The following is a 14,618-nucleotide window of genomic DNA, read 5'->3' as shown; positions in this document are numbered from 1 at the left end:
CGTGGCTGACCCTGAGAGCACGGCAGGAGCAGGAGGCAGACAGGACTATATGCCATCCTCCTGCAGGAAGCTCAGGTGGAGGCCTCGGGGACCGCCGCCGGGAAGGTAGCAGGCCTGTGGGCCCTGGAACGTTCTGGATCTTGGTCTGGTGGTGGTTACTGGGGTACAGACATTCCACTGATTGATCAAGGAGGGTACACAGATTTCTCTCCTTCATACCAGTTATCTGAGTTTTAAGTGGATGGAACCCACCCCTGCCCCTCTGCCCCTAAAAATGGTGCTGTCTGTAGTTCATTCACATTGTTCAGTGGTGGCTGCCCAGGTGGTCATCTCGCAAATGGCCAGTGAATTCATAAGGATGGGTTCACTTCCTAAACCCTGAGAGGTGTCACCTACCCGTTTGCAGCCCACAGAGCCTGTGACGGAGCCCATAATGGAGCCTGGCATCTTGGCAGGTGCGCCCCTTCCCAACCTCTCCCCTCCTCCACAGGGTTATGCTGCTGAGCTGGATAACCCACTCATGGCGCACCTCATGTCACCAGGCCTTCAGAACAAAAAGGACATTCTGTTTGGAAACATGGAAGAGATTTACCACTTCCATAACAGGTCAGGCCCTCCTCTGGCTGCAGCTGCTCGGTGGGGTCTTCTATGAGGCAGCCGCCTGCAGGGAGCTGGGGCTGTGGCCAATGGGTGGAGAGCATCCCTCCTCCTCCCCAGGGGACAGGCTCCTGGGTCGGGGGGCTGCTGCAGAGCAGGGGGCTTTGGTGGGGGGCGCTGGCCAGGCCGTTACAGATGGCCCTTCCACCTGCTGGAAGTCCCTGGGGCTTTGAAGACGTGGGAGTGCCAACCCGCTCCTGCCTGGCCAGGGTGTGCGTTTGGCACCGGGGCCACACCACCCAGCAAGGCCCGTTTTCTTCCCATGAGGCAACAGCAGACGCTCCTATCCTGCCTCTTCTCCCCTCACCAGTCCACTGTGGCCTCCTGGCTTTGGGGAAGCACTAACCACCCTTCCAAAGGGCCCACCCTGACTCCTTGTTGCCATGTGCGGGGAGCTTGTGGGAAAGGACACGAGGAGGTAGATGCAGGATACACGGGGGCCGTCAGATAGACACCACAACCGTGTGTCCTGGGAAAGCCGGGCTTGGCCCCCCACCCCCCTCCAGGCTCACGGGGGCTCCTCGGACTTCTGCATGACCCCCCTCGCCCCTTGGTCACTAGCATCTGTCACCCATTCGTCTGTAGGGGAGGCAGGTGAACCCCCAGAACCTCCCCCACCACAAGGTGGCCAGGCACTGTGGTCACTGCCGGTGAACCAACCTGGAGACCTGTCCCTCGAGGTGGGGTTGACCCCGGGTTCAGGGGCAGTGGGCACAGGGAGGGTCCCATCCCACAGAACCTGCAGAGTTAGGTGGGTGTGAGCACGGCTCCCAGCTGACCCGGCTCCTGTCTGCCTCTTCGTCCCTGTCCGGCCGGTAGCAAAGGAGCTGTCCCAATTTCTGCATGCAGAGCAGCACCAGCAACTCAGAGGGACCCACGAAGGGGCCAGGTCTGCCTGAACCAACCCCAGGGAGTGTCGGGCATGGCTGCAGGGCCTGCCCGCAGTCCCCGACTGTCCAGACTTGGAAATAAGCATCAGCTGGAAAATGACATCTCTTCATTTGTGCTGGGTGTCTCGTCCAGCTTGCTCTTCCCCTGACCTAAGGCAAGCTTTCCCTGTCTAGAATATTCCTGAGGGAGCTGGAGGAGTACACGGACTGCCCAGAGCTGGTCGGAAGGTGTTTCCTGGAGCGGGTAAGTGTGTGCTTTGCCGTGCCTTCCTTCTGAAAATGCCACATGAAATAATCACAAAAGTATCACAGTCTCCTTCTGACCAACTGAAATCACAAAGTGCAGATGTTGCCGTCTGCCTGAAACGGTGTGATGCTTTCCAGTTGGGCCAAAACAATACTGTTTTATCTAAAGCGCAATAACTGGTTCCGAAGAGAGAAAACCATAAAACATCAGCCACTCGTGCCAGATTTGGGAAGCATCCATCTTGCTGCACATGTTGCACAGAGCCAAGCATGCTTGAGCTGGCACTTGTGCATGGTCCCGCTTGGGTTACTCCCTCCCTCACAAGCGGGCAGTGACCTGTCACCTTCCTCTCCTCCCCGTTGACATGGCCAATGCACACCTGTTTCCGGGGCTGGGAGGAGCAGTGGGAGCAGGGCAGGGCGATCCTCTCAGGCCTGCCTCCATACACTGCAAGCCGAGCCACATGGAACATGAGCTGAGAGGAAGGCATTTTCATGAAATAAGATAGAGGCCCAGACACGGCGTCATGAATTGGTGTTGAGAGGCAGGAAGAGGAAGTAGGGACATTTCTGCTCTGACTCTGTCCAGCTGCTGGTGACGCTCTGGGCACTGTGTGAGAATGAGGGTGAGAGAGTCAAGCTGAAGGTCAGTGGTTCTCAAAGTGGGTCCCCTGGCCAGCGGCAGCAGCATGCCGGGGTCTTCCTGGAAATGCAGGTTCCTGGGTCCCACCATACACCCGCCGCATCAGAACCTGCAGTCAGGCTCTGTGTTTTAACAAACCTGCAGGCAGTCCGATGCACACGCACATCTGAGCACCAAGCTCTGCAGGTCCTTTCTTTAGAAAGTTAGCCATTAAGTTTAGTTGTTATTCTCACAGCCAAACACCAGCTTCCTGAGGCTAATCTGTATGAAAGAGGTCTCAGGACCCATGTGGCCCCAAAGGGAGCCCTGCTGGGCTCATCACGTGCATCAGAGGTGGGGAGGGGAACAGGGCGCCCTGCGACGTGCTCTCTATCCCACATCAGATGGAGGAGTTCCAGATCTATGAGAAGTATTGCCAGAACAAGCCGCGCTCCGAGAGCCTCTGGCGACAGTGCTCCGACTGTCCATTCTTCCAGGTGTGTCTCAGGACCCTCCCCGGGAGAGCGCGGTCTCCCTCACTGGCGCACCCGGTCTAAACAGGAGGGTTCTGGCCTTGCAGGAATGCCAGAGGAAGCTGGACCACAAGCTCAGTCTGGACTCCTACCTGCTGAAGCCAGTTCAGAGGATCACCAAGTACCAGCTGCTGCTCAAGGTGAGGCGGCCGTGCCCGCCTGCCTCCCCACACCCTGCCACGGTGGTCTTGTCCGGATGCCAATGCTCTGGGAGCCACGCTGTGTGTCCAGAGGGTCCACATGGGCACTGGGGCTGGAGCGGAAGTTCCTGTGTCCCACGGCTGTGTGAACGCATCCTCGTCCCCCAGGAGATGCTAAAATACAGCAAGAGCTGCGAGGGGGCCGAGGACCTGCAGGAGGCGCTGAGCTCCATCCTGGGCATCCTCAAGGCTGTGAATGACTCCATGCACCTGATTGCCATCACCGGCTATGATGTAAGGCCCTCTCCATCCCACCAACTAGCCTGGTGATGGCCTACCTGCTGTCGGGGCAGAGCTGTGCCTGGGACCGTCGTATGCACATGTGTTGCCTGCAATCTGGGGGCAACCCAGTTTCCACTTGTGTCTGGGTGGGCTGGGGGGTTCAAAGCTCTGGGGAGTCCTCAGGCCTCCCAGGGGCATGGTGGCACTCAGGGCTGATCCATGTGGGTCGGGGTCAGAGGACAAGGGGGTGTGAAGGTCAGACTGCTTTTTCCTCATGTGCCCAAATGAAGTAACTCACTCATTTTGTTGCTTCTCTGTAAGTCCACTTGTGCTCACCCGGCTTTTTTAACTAAGAGGCTTTGTCTTTAGAGCAGAGTTAGGTTTGCAGCAAGATGGAGGGAGGGTACAGGGCCCCCCACAGCCCTGTGCCCCCACTTACAGCCTCTCCTATTCCCCACACCCAGAGGGTGATCCTCTGCTGGTCTGTCATTACCACCCACAGCCCAGGACACGCGTCCTGTGGGTTGGGACAGATACGTGATGAGGTGGGACACAGGAGTTTCCCTGCTCTACCGCCCCAACCCCTGCCCTGTCCCCACATGTCACGAGGTGGGGGCTCCAGGGGTCGCAGCCCCCCAGCCGGGCTGCTTCTGCTCAATGACATGCCCACGAGGCCCCTCGTTCATTCTGGGCGTAGGGGAACCTGAGTGACCTGGGAAAGCTGCTGATGCAGGGCTCATTCAGCGTCTGGACAGACCACAAGAAGGGCCACAGCAAAGTGAAGGACCTGGCCAGGTTCAAGCCCATGCAGCGCCACCTTTTCCTGCACGAGAAGGCCGTGCTCTTCTGCAAGAAGAGGGAGGAGAACGGGGAGGGGTACGAGAAGGCCCCTTCGTACAGCTACAAGCAGTCCCTGAATGTAAGTGAGGCCGACCCTGCGGAGGACAGCAGACATCCCGCTGGATTCCAGCTGCCCCTCTTCCCGCATGCACCACCTTGGTCTGGGGTGGGAGTCTGGGAGCTCTGGTGTCCTCAGCCCCACCCCAAACCACTTCCATCACCTCGACGGGGGCACTGACACCCTTCCAAGACAGGAGCCTGGGGGGCGCAGGCTCCCATCCTGCTTGCTAACGAACACCCGTCTCCCTGCTCGTGCTGCCAGATGGCGGCTGTCGGCATAACCGAGAACGTGAAAGGTGACGTGAGGAAGTTTGAGATCTGGTACAACGCCAGGGAGGAGGTGTACATTGTGCAGGTAGGTCCCCGCCTTCTGCGGGCTGGGCGTCGGGGACTTGTCAGGCGTCTTTTGAGAATTACCGTGCACCTGCCTCCTAAGCTGGTGAGGGCTTATGTCCCAGGGGCCATGGAGGGGTGCTGCCCTGGGTCTGCCCACAGGAGGAAGCACAGGCAGCCCACAGTTGGGGTGCTGGAAGGCGGGGCTGGGAATGCAGGCTTGGGGGGCACAGCTAAGCCCAGGCCATGCTTACACGTGTGACCACGTTGCCCTGGGGAATGCAGGGGGCCGTACAGCTGTGAGTATACCCTGAGCCCGCATGACCCAAACTCGGGGTCCTGTGATGGATCGCCCGGCTCCAGGGACAGGTCTCCTCTGGTTGCCCTCCACGCTCAGGCACGCTGTGGTGGCCCCGTGGGATGCAGTGGCCGTGGCATGTGGTTTAGGCACGCACAGCAGCACGGCAGGCCCACAGCAGTGGTGCCCGGCTCCAGGTCAGGTACAGGCCCCCAGGAGCTGCTGGGACAACAGCCAGCACTCTGGCTCTCCCTGGCCCAAGTCTCCAGAGCCCGGCTGTCACTCCTCTTGGCTACCTGTGCTATCCTGAGGCAGGACTGTGGCCTGGGAACATAGTCTCCCTTGAGGATTTCAGATTCCCGTCACCCTTGTCCTAAGCGATGCCACGGGCCACTTCCCAGAGAAATGTGCTCTCAAAGGGTGGTTTGTGCCCAGGGCTTCCAGGGAGTCAGACACCAGCAGGGGTAGATGGCGGCAGCCACAGGTCCTCCCATGGAGGGTGCCCATTGAGCCGTCCCGAGGCCAGGGCCCCCGTGACCACTGCTCCTCTTCCCCGGCCTGCGCTCCCATCATCAGTTCCTTCAGGGAACGTCCATACTTACCTCCTGGCTTCCTTCTGGCACGCAGGCACCAACCCCTGAAGTTAAAGCGGCCTGGGTGAGTGAGATTCGCAAGGTGCTGACCAGCCAGCTGCAAGCCTGCCGAGGTAAGAACACTGCAGCCGCGAACCGCCCTGGGCCTTGGCTCCAGGAGCGGCTTTGCCCCGCCCAGCACAACCCCCGAGGTCAGCTCTGGGACGGGTCTGCATATTCCCTCCCGCAGAAGCCAGCCAGCACCGCACATTGGAGCAGTCCCAGAGCCTGCCTCTGCCCACGCCACCCAGCACCAGGTGAGGGACTCACGCCCCGTTCACACAGCCGGCCGCCCGAATGCCCTCCCTGGGGTTTGCCCGAAGGCCCCAGGGGTGCTTGCTGGGGCGGGAGCCATCCGTGCGGGCCAGCTTCAGGGACAGATGTCTCGGGCCCCATTCGCTGGCAAAGGCCGGCTCTGACGCCTCCGATTGTCTGACACCAGTGGATGAGTTCCTGGTACAGTGAGCACAGGATGTCCTGGGGCTTGGGGACAGCTGCCATGTTTCTGTGATGGTCACGTCCCAGGCAGGGACGGGGACCGTGGAGCATGGGGGCGCAGAAGTACGTCCAACACATCAGCCTCACACTGGCCTCTTCCTACCTTAGTTTTCCTTGGTCACCGTTGGCACTCACGGCAGCTTTCTTACTTTGTCCTGCTTCTGCCGTAAGTGACATCCAGTCACTGGTGGGATAGGGTGTGGTCGAAGTAAATAATCCACAGAATAGTTTGCAAAGAGAAAGTCCACCCTCCCAACTCAAAGAAACCACCACCACCTCCCACTTAACAGCTGGCAGGTGGCATTTATTCTCGGGGCAGGGGGATACTGGAGGGGACCCCAGGGTCATCTCTGCCTCGGAGCCTCAGGGACGGGTAGAAAAACTAACCAGGCAACATTCTCCTCCTTCTCTTGGGGTGTTCCTCAGCCCCTCGAAAGGGACCACAAGAAACATCAAAAAGTTGGAAGAAAGGAAAACCGACCCCCTAAGCCTGGAAGGCTACATGAGCCCCTCGTCGTTGCCGAAGCCCCCCGAGAAGGGCAGAGGTGGGTGTCCGCCGGCGCCGGGCACGGCGTGCCAGGCAGCCGTGAGCAGGAGCATGTCCAGGACGCACAAGCACTGGGACCTCCTGAAGAAACCCCCTTCCTTGCGCCCGGGGCGCTCCAGACAGGCCCCCGCAGCCCCAGAGGAGAGCCCAGGTGACCTGATGTGTGCCCCGAGCGCCACGGGCCGTGGACACCCCCACACCATCGCTCTCTCTTCCTTTGTAGATGACATGGTCACTAGCTCTACCTCAGAAAGCTCCGCGCTTTCCAGAAAGCGCTTTACCCTGCAGGGCTTTGCTAACCTCAAAGGTCAGAAAGGTAAAAGGCGCTCGCCTCAAATCCATGCTCTGGATGTGTCCCTCACCGTGGTGGCATGTCTGTCATCCATTCGTGTGGTGATCGTTCATGCTGCCGTCCCCTGAACCGCGTGTCCTCGCCGGTGCCGCTGTGTCTGTTATTCGCACAGCCCAAGGGCTCTTGGTGGGGTCTCAGGACCTTTGGTTTGAGAAAGCAGAGGTGGGCTTGGTGGGCGATGGCTTGCTCAGCCCACGGCTTCTCCTAGCTCAGCTCCTCCCGAGCCCCCAGCCCCTCCCGCTCGGTCCTGTCCAGTCTCTCGTTTCCACACCGTGCCCCAGTGCTAGTGTCCGCTGTCTCCAAGGGGTGGTCGCTAGTGCACAGGGCACATAGAGAACCCCTCAGGTGCACACCTGTGTCGGCTGCACCGCCTCCCAGGGTGCCTTGATGGTGTGGTGTGCCGCGAGGAGGGAGGACACAGAGGTAGCTCAGGCCCTGATGTTCCCGGCGGGTCTCTCCCTGCCTGAGACTAAAAGCCCGTGTTGTCTAGGATTCTTGTCACTGGTCCAGAAAACTGGAGGGTATTTGTTTTGTCTTTGTTTCAATTTATAAAATACTTCTAAGTTGGTCTCAAAGTTTAAAAGAAAAAAAAAAAAAAGGACATCCCCTGGTACTCTGTACTTTGCATACTATGTGCACTTTTATGCAGATTTAGGAAAAAGTACCTACACACGGCCCCTAAAGTGACCTGCAGCCCTGTCCCAGCTCCCCCTGCTCTCCGGGGCCTCTCCTGTCACCCGCGGGAGGGACCCACCTGCTAGCTTAGTTTTGTTCCCAGGAGGCTACTACTTGCGCACCAGTGTCTGCGTCCCAGCCCCGCATGAGCACCGCTCTTCACCCCCTCTGCACGCTGCATGCGCCCGCAGAAGCCGTGCCTCACTCTCTCTCCTGTTGTATTTTTCCTTTTCCATCTTCTGCAGCTTCTCCTACCAGCCCTGACAAAAAACCTAAGCGACACGAAGTAAAGAGCGACCCAACGCCTTTTGGTTTACGAGGTAGAGTGGCTCCACCTTTTGAACGTAGCCTGACATCCATTTACCGGTCCCGATTAGGGCCACCGTGTGTCTTGCCCTTCCTCGCCATCGAGGGCACAACACAGAATAGGTCTCTGCTAGCCAGAAGCAAATCCATTGTTTTCTTCAAAGACAAGATGCCCTGACAACAGATACTGCAGCGGTGTCACCCTTTCCAGTTGGACGCCCACCAGGTCTGCCCAGAACCTGCACCCACTGGCTACCAGGTTGCCAATGCCTGGCCAGCATGCAGGTTGGGTTGGGCCGTTACGGGGGCTGCGCAGACGTCAGGGCACCCCTGGCCTCAGGGCCCTGTGGCACCACCCCCTGCCCCGCTCCACCAGTTGTCCCGAAGTTTCTTGGGGGAAGCACAGCACGTAGCAGCCAAAGGGACCCTGCCAACCTCCCACTTCATGAGAGGGTGACCACTGGTACAGGCAGCTATGGCTAAGCTCCATGCTGGCACTTGGGCTTCCATTTCTTGCCCCTTGTATCACAAGGGTAAAGCCCTCCCCCAAAACCCAAAGATGCCCTGGCCCAGGCTGAGGGTCTGAGGTTGGCAAGGAGAGTCTCACTTCATGAATCCTCTAGAATTTTCCAACAATTGTGAAGGTTCCCAAGGATGCAGGTGACCTCACGCCCCCAGGACCACCCAGGGGTCACCCAGCACACTCGGCCTCAAGCACCAGTCCAAGCACCTGGGACCCAGACTGCAGCCCTCCACCTGCCCCCACAGGACCGTCGGAGGCCAGGGGCTTCAGCCACCTGCTCCCACCACCTTCACATGGGTGAGGGTCCCAGGGCCCGGGACAAGGCTGCGTTCTCCAGCAACAGCCTCATTCTCTGCTTAAGATCTGGAGACGCCGGGCATTGGCCTGGCTGACTGCCCTTGTGCAGGAAGCTGGTGAAGGGGCTTGAGCCCAGCCTGGGGCTGCTTGCCAGCATTCCTCTTCCCACCACCTTTCAGCCAAGTTGTGTCTCCTCACCTGTGGCAGGAAGATGAGGCGCCTTCACAAGGTCAATGGATGTGATGTGAGCGTGGCACCTGGGGCCCTACTACCAGCCCCCTGCCCTCTGCTGCCCTCCACTCCCCACTGTCCCGATGACAGCAAGCCCTGGCCCCCCCCCCCCCCGGCACTCTGGCAGATGCTCAGGCACTTGCCCCCCTGGAGGGCCTCACCTGCCCATCACTTTACTCAATGTCACTATCAGGGCTACTGTGCTGAGAGCAGAGGGGCCACATTCTGGTCACCTTGGCATAACGTCCTACACACTCGCCAACATCCATGTTGATGAAGCTGTGCGACTGGGTTTGTGACACTTGCGCTTTCCAAACCCACGTCTTCTCGCCCCATGGCTGGTGCCTCGGGCGTGTGGGGCGCGGTACCCTCCTGATGCCTTCATCACAGGGCTCTGACACAGGGACGCTGCTGGAGCCTGGTAAAGAGGCCTCCCTGGAGGGCGGAGTACAGGGTGGCCCCATGACATTCGAGGTCATTGGCCAGGCCTGTCTCCTCCCAGGCTCAGTGCTGCACGCTAATGGGGAGCTCTAGACCCCAGCTCCCTTTCTATGGAGACGAGACCCCTAAGGCCTCTGTAGCACAGAGGCCCTTGGGCACGGGCTGCCAGACAGGGGCAGTGCACCCTTTGCACGCGTTGGCTATAGCTCCCTCTCATTCTCGGGGTGGGGCCATGTGGATACTGGAACTGGTGTGCCAGGCCCACAGCCTGCAAGTGGTCTTCCATCCCTGACCCTGTGGCCGGGAACAGCAGGTGGTGGCCGTGGTCTCATGCTACAGGAGTGTGGCTCCCACCCATCACTTTGCTGCTGGTGTTCATTGTGTTTGCTCAGATTTGGGAATCCATCATCTTCCCTCAACTTAAATGCATTCTCCCTGAAATTTCCTCCAAATGGAAAATACACATGTTATCCTTTGGGGCTGCATGCCATGAAAACACTAGGATATATGCACATTTCAGAAGGTCCGCAGAAAGCTCTGTCCCCACACTTGGCCCAGCAGCAGTCTGACCGGGGCTCGTGTCGGTAGGGGCCTGGGTTGGAATCCCAGCCTCCCCACGTGGCTGCGGAAGCTCAAAGGCGTGATTAGGGTCTGTGTATGGCGTCTGCTGGCCTGTGCCGGGAGGGTCACAGCACCACCCCCTAATGGGCCAGGACAGTGTTGGCCAGGGCATGCGCAGCACGCCTCAACTGCTGACATGAGGAGCAGTCTCCGGGCCATCCCATGGGTGCTGGGAGCTCCCAGCACCAATTGTAGACTCCTTCCCTGTGGTGATGTTTGCACCCACATGGATGGGTGGTGGCATCTCCAGCTAGGGATCATCCAGAGTCTCTGCTCCCCTGGGACCGCAGGCAGAGCCCACGGGATCACCTCCCCGAGGCGCTGGGGACCATTGCCTCCTTGGAGCTGGCCTGGTGATGGAAGCAGGTGCTCTGGGCCCTGTGTCCCTAGACTGTGTGCAGCCGAAGCACACGTGTCAGCAGGCGTTCTGGAAACCTGCCGTTTGTCCCACCCTAAAGTCTTTAGCAGCTCCTAGGAAGGGGGCGGCACACTGCGGGCTCTCGGGAATGGTGCAGAGGGGCTTGTCGTCGTGGTCCTCACGGGAGCCTGTTCTCTCTCAGGTTGGAGCAAAACATCTCACCCCTTGGAGGCCCCCGAGGACAACGATGGCTGGTCCAGTGCCGAGGAGCTGATGAATTCCTCGGACGCAGAGGAGGAAGGCAGAGTGGGCCCCAGGAAGCTGGTAACCCGGCTCCCCTGGCCCTGGGGCAGGAGAGCTCCAGAGTGTGACTGCAGCGGTGCCATGGCTCTCGTGGCCCTGCGGTGGGAGAGGGAGGTTCCAGGTGCCAGGGTGCGCTGTGCCGTGTGCCCACCACCTCCACCATCAGACCACCAGACACATGGGGCTTTTGGAGGGAACAGTGCACACACCTGATCCGCCTCCGAATGAGCAGAATGCTCTTAGAAGCCTCCACAAGGCTATGCCTGCAGCTCTGTCCCACTTCTTAGAGAACTCAACTCTTCCACGTGCAGATTTGCGTTTCTTTAACACGAGCTACATGGGGAAGCGTGTACATACTCAATCCCTCGAGTCAGGGTTATACCAACAGATGTTTAGTGCACACCGGGCGCTGCCTTGGTTCTAGCCCTGGGGCCCCACAACACACCTTCATCTGCATGATCGCGGTGAGGACGGACTGGGTGCTGCGCTGTTTAGCAGAGAATACAATACACGAGGGTCTCCGCTCCCACGGGGAGGCAGAGTGAAAGGGAATAAAATGCCAAGTGTGTTAGATAAGGATGGCCGCGTGTCGGGCGGGAGGCCAAGGAAGGGGAGGTCACTCCAGCAGGAGGGAGCGGCGGGCGCAAAGGTCCTGGGGCTGGGGACGACGTTTGGAGTGTGTGAGGGCAACTAGAGCAGAGGGGGTGGTGCAGCCTGGGGCAGGCAGCCTGGGGCGCTTCCCAGGTGGGTGGGGTGTTTCAACACGTGGTCGCAGCGGGAGACCTGGCAGGTTCTTAGGACCAGGGGCCCTTCCGCAGCCAGATGCCCATCCAAAGCCTCCAGACGGCAGGAATGGCCGGGCCCTGACAAACGCTCCCGGTCCCTCTCCTGTGGCAGAACACAGGAAGCCCACGCGGGACCTGGCCTGCGGCCGACAGCCGCTCCGCGCTGTGCTTGACAAGCCGTGTCCCTCGCCACCAGGTTCCCGGAAAGTACACGGTCGTGGTGGACGACGAGAAGGGAAGCCCCGAGGCGCTGGCCGTGCGGAACGGGGACATGGTGGAGGTGGTCCAGGAGGGTGACGAGGGCCTCTGGTAAGGTGCCGGCGGGAGCGCACGCCCGGGCCCCGCGGGAGGAGCACGCGGCGGGAGCCCCTGACGGCCGCACCCCTCCAGGTATGTCCGCAACCTGACGTCCAGCAAGGAGAGCTGGGTGCCGGCCAGCAGCCTGTCCTCGCTCCTCGGCGTGTCCGGCTCTGCGCACTGCCTGAGCAGCTCAGGTAAGCCCCGCGCCCGTGCCGGCCGCACCCCGAGCCCGCGGGGTCCCGCAGCCGCGAGCTGGGGCGTGCAGATGCCACGCCGCAGCCATTCTTGCCTGGTTTTCCCGCAGAATCCAGTGCGGGGTCCACCCTGCTGAGCGCCTCCTCCAGCTGCAGCGAGAGCTGTGGGGTCCCCCTCTCAGACCTCCAGGGGTAGCGCCGGGCCATGCGGGACAGCAGCCTGCGAACCCCTAAGTTTTCCTTTGCTTGGGCTTGCTTAGTTTGGTGAGGGGACGGTGCTCTAAGACCCTGGGGAAGGAGGACCCTGACAAGACCCCAAGGACGAGCCGCCCGCGGCCCACGGAGCTTCGAGGCAGAGACGCAGGGGGCCGCAGAGGGAAGGTTCTGGAAGATTCTGCCCTCCAGCCTCCACGCCGGGACCACCCCTGACAAGGGTGCAGAAGCCATTTCCACAGGAAGACCGAGGTGTACACTGTGCCTCCCGGGAACACCAGGACGGACGGAGGACGGCGAGGCAGCAGGCCAGCGCGAGGCAGGGCGCCAGGCAGCCGGGACCGCCCTGGCCACACTGCGCGTTCCGGGCGTTTCTGGTCCGGCGCTTCCTGCAGGAACAGGCGTGTTGTGGGAGTGACCAGTCTACTGACCCAGAAGCTCGGCGGGGGGACTGTTTTGTCTTTTACAAGTTTTTTTAAAAGCAGGGATTAATTCCATGGCCATTTTTTGTGGTACTTTGGCCTCGAATCTTTACCAAGAATCACTGTGTTTACATGAAATGATGATTTGATACTGTATTTGATATAAAATTATTTTCTGTTACCGGGGTTCACACTACGGCATGTCGTCTACACTGCTGGGAGATTCGGGGAGCCTCACCGACACCCGTCTGGCCGCAGGCGGACCAACACGCGTCCCTCTGTAGCATCCAGCAGTGTTCCTACAGACAGAAGTAGTAGAGACCGAGGACAGTCCCCTATCTGTGTAGGTTAATTTTCAAAAGGAAATTTAAACTATAATTTAAGATATTTAGCTTCTTTTCTACAAAAAAAAAAAAAAAATGGGGAACTTGATTTTTTTAACTAGTTTTACTGAATTAGGATTTGTAAAATTGTTTTTAAAGAATAAATAAAGATGCAGGTTTGCAGGGTACCGTCTGACCCCCGCACGGGGCCCAGGCAGAACCAGAGAGAAAACGCTTCTGTTTTACCTTTTTGTGGTTTAGAAACAAATTCTGTTCTTTGGAAACACTGTGTGTATCCAGCGGGGGTGGATATTTTTATCCGTGTGCACGTGTGGGGGGGGGTGTACATAGGAGTTCTGCGTGGAGGACGCACGTCAAGGACGCACTGCGGCCTCCACGATGCTGGGACCATCCCGCTACAGCCCTGCGTGGGTCCTGCGCCCACTACGCCGACCGCCTGCCAGCACCCCGCCTCCACCCACCTCCGGGGCACGTCTCGGAGGCTCTTCTAGGTGTCTAGTCGTGAGAGTGTGACACGTGCAACCGTTTCCTCGATGCGCCGATTGTCCAGAGACCGCTCCTGCTGCCTCAGCCCGAGGGTCACCACCGCTGTCATCTCTTCTTCATCAGGCACTTTAAACCCTCATGTTCCAGTCATTGCTTTTTTATTTGGTTTCCAGTCTTTTATTGTTGTTTTTTTCTGCTAATGTAAATGAAATTTAAAATTCAGAGTTCTTTATTGTACAGATGGAATTTGAATAAATATCAGCCCCTCATGCTGTCTGCCTTCCTCTGTAAGAGCTCAGAATTCCTCCGTCTCAGGGCCCCAGCTCCGCGGGTTTGTCATGCTCACCGATGCGCAGCACTGTGAGCTCCCGTTAGAAATGAGGCAAGCGGTGAGCATGACCCACGTTACATCCCATATGCTTCCCTTTGTCAGAAGATGATGGAAATAAAATAACACGCATGTTGTGTCAACCATGTAAAGGTAACTAAACATGTGGAATCGCCGTGTTGGATAAGAGTACAAGTGATGCCTTCGGAAGCAGGAGGGGTCTAGGGGTGGAGGGGCACTGCGACCCCCGGGGGGAGTGTGACCCACAGAAGCAAGGGGTCACAGAGGCTGGTCGGAGCATGGAAATCTTGCTATGCCGACCCGTTGACACACGCACAAGCTGGAAGGCCAGGTGGTGGGTCTGCAGGCAGAGGACAGACAGCAAGGCCCTCCAGAGCCCCCAGTTGGAAGGGGCCGGCAGGTCCTCCCCCAGAGCCTCCAGAGAGAGCAAGGCTGTGCTCAAGGACCCTGGTGAGGACAGATTCCTGGTGGTGTAAGCCCCACTGCAGGCAGCCCCCAGTCACCCCAGCCCCAGGGGAGGGGCCCCCGGGAGTCTGGGAAGGCCCTGAGCTCCGTCCAAGACCCAGGGAGTGTGCCTGGGGCACTCTGCCCACCCACTGCCTACTACAGCCTTTGAGGGCAGGGCTCCCACCACCTCTCGGAGGCAATACCAGCCCAACGCAAGAATGGGGGTTCAAGAATGAGCCACTTGTACCCTGGATGGGAGCAAATGGAGCTGTGGTGCCCAGAGTCTGATTCCAGAGCTGCAGCTACATCCATGGCGCCCTAGGGAACCCCAAGAAGGCCACACGCAGATACCTGCAGAAACAGTGAAGTCCACCACCTCCCACCAAGGACAAA

General features: G+C 59.2%; 1 protein-coding gene across 13 annotated transcripts in view; it reads left to right on the top strand.

The window, feature by feature from the left end:
- MCF2L (MCF.2 cell line derived transforming sequence like) overlaps positions 1-13,698 on the top strand; it is a 132,020-nt gene extending 118,322 nt beyond the window's left edge. For 8 of the 13 annotated variants that reach the window (XM_072782333.1, XM_072782337.1, XM_072782342.1 and 5 more), the window contains 16 exons: positions 491-606; positions 1,722-1,791; positions 2,820-2,912; positions 2,996-3,088; positions 3,257-3,382; positions 4,068-4,289; positions 4,533-4,625; positions 5,529-5,607; positions 5,724-5,790; positions 6,458-6,576; positions 6,802-6,894; positions 7,851-7,925; positions 10,585-10,706; positions 11,667-11,779; positions 11,861-11,964; positions 12,075-13,698. In XM_072782333.1, coding sequence (XP_072638434.1) covers positions 491-606; positions 1,722-1,791; positions 2,820-2,912; positions 2,996-3,088; positions 3,257-3,382; positions 4,068-4,289; positions 4,533-4,625; positions 5,529-5,607; positions 5,724-5,790; positions 6,458-6,576; positions 6,802-6,894; positions 7,851-7,925; positions 10,585-10,706; positions 11,667-11,779; positions 11,861-11,964; positions 12,075-12,160 — 1,671 coding nt within the window. In that variant the 3' untranslated portion in view covers positions 12,161-13,698. The remainder of the gene's footprint in view (positions 1-490; positions 607-1,721; positions 1,792-2,819; positions 2,913-2,995; positions 3,089-3,256; positions 3,383-4,067; positions 4,290-4,532; positions 4,626-5,528; positions 5,608-5,723; positions 5,791-6,457; positions 6,577-6,801; positions 6,895-7,850; positions 7,926-10,584; positions 10,707-11,666; positions 11,780-11,860; positions 11,965-12,074) is intronic. The other 5 variants (XM_072782340.1, XM_072782346.1, XM_072782336.1 and 2 more) reach the window with 4 other exon arrangements.
- Positions 13,699-14,618: the final 920 nt, after the last annotated feature.

Source organism: Canis lupus, chromosome 17 (genome assembly GCF_048164855.1).
Source record: "Canis lupus baileyi chromosome 17, mCanLup2.hap1, whole genome shotgun sequence".
Taxonomy (NCBI): Eukaryota; Metazoa; Chordata; class Mammalia; order Carnivora; family Canidae; genus Canis; species Canis lupus.
The sequence above is the reverse complement of the archived record's forward strand: the minus strand, read 5'-3'. Positions and strand labels throughout refer to the sequence as shown.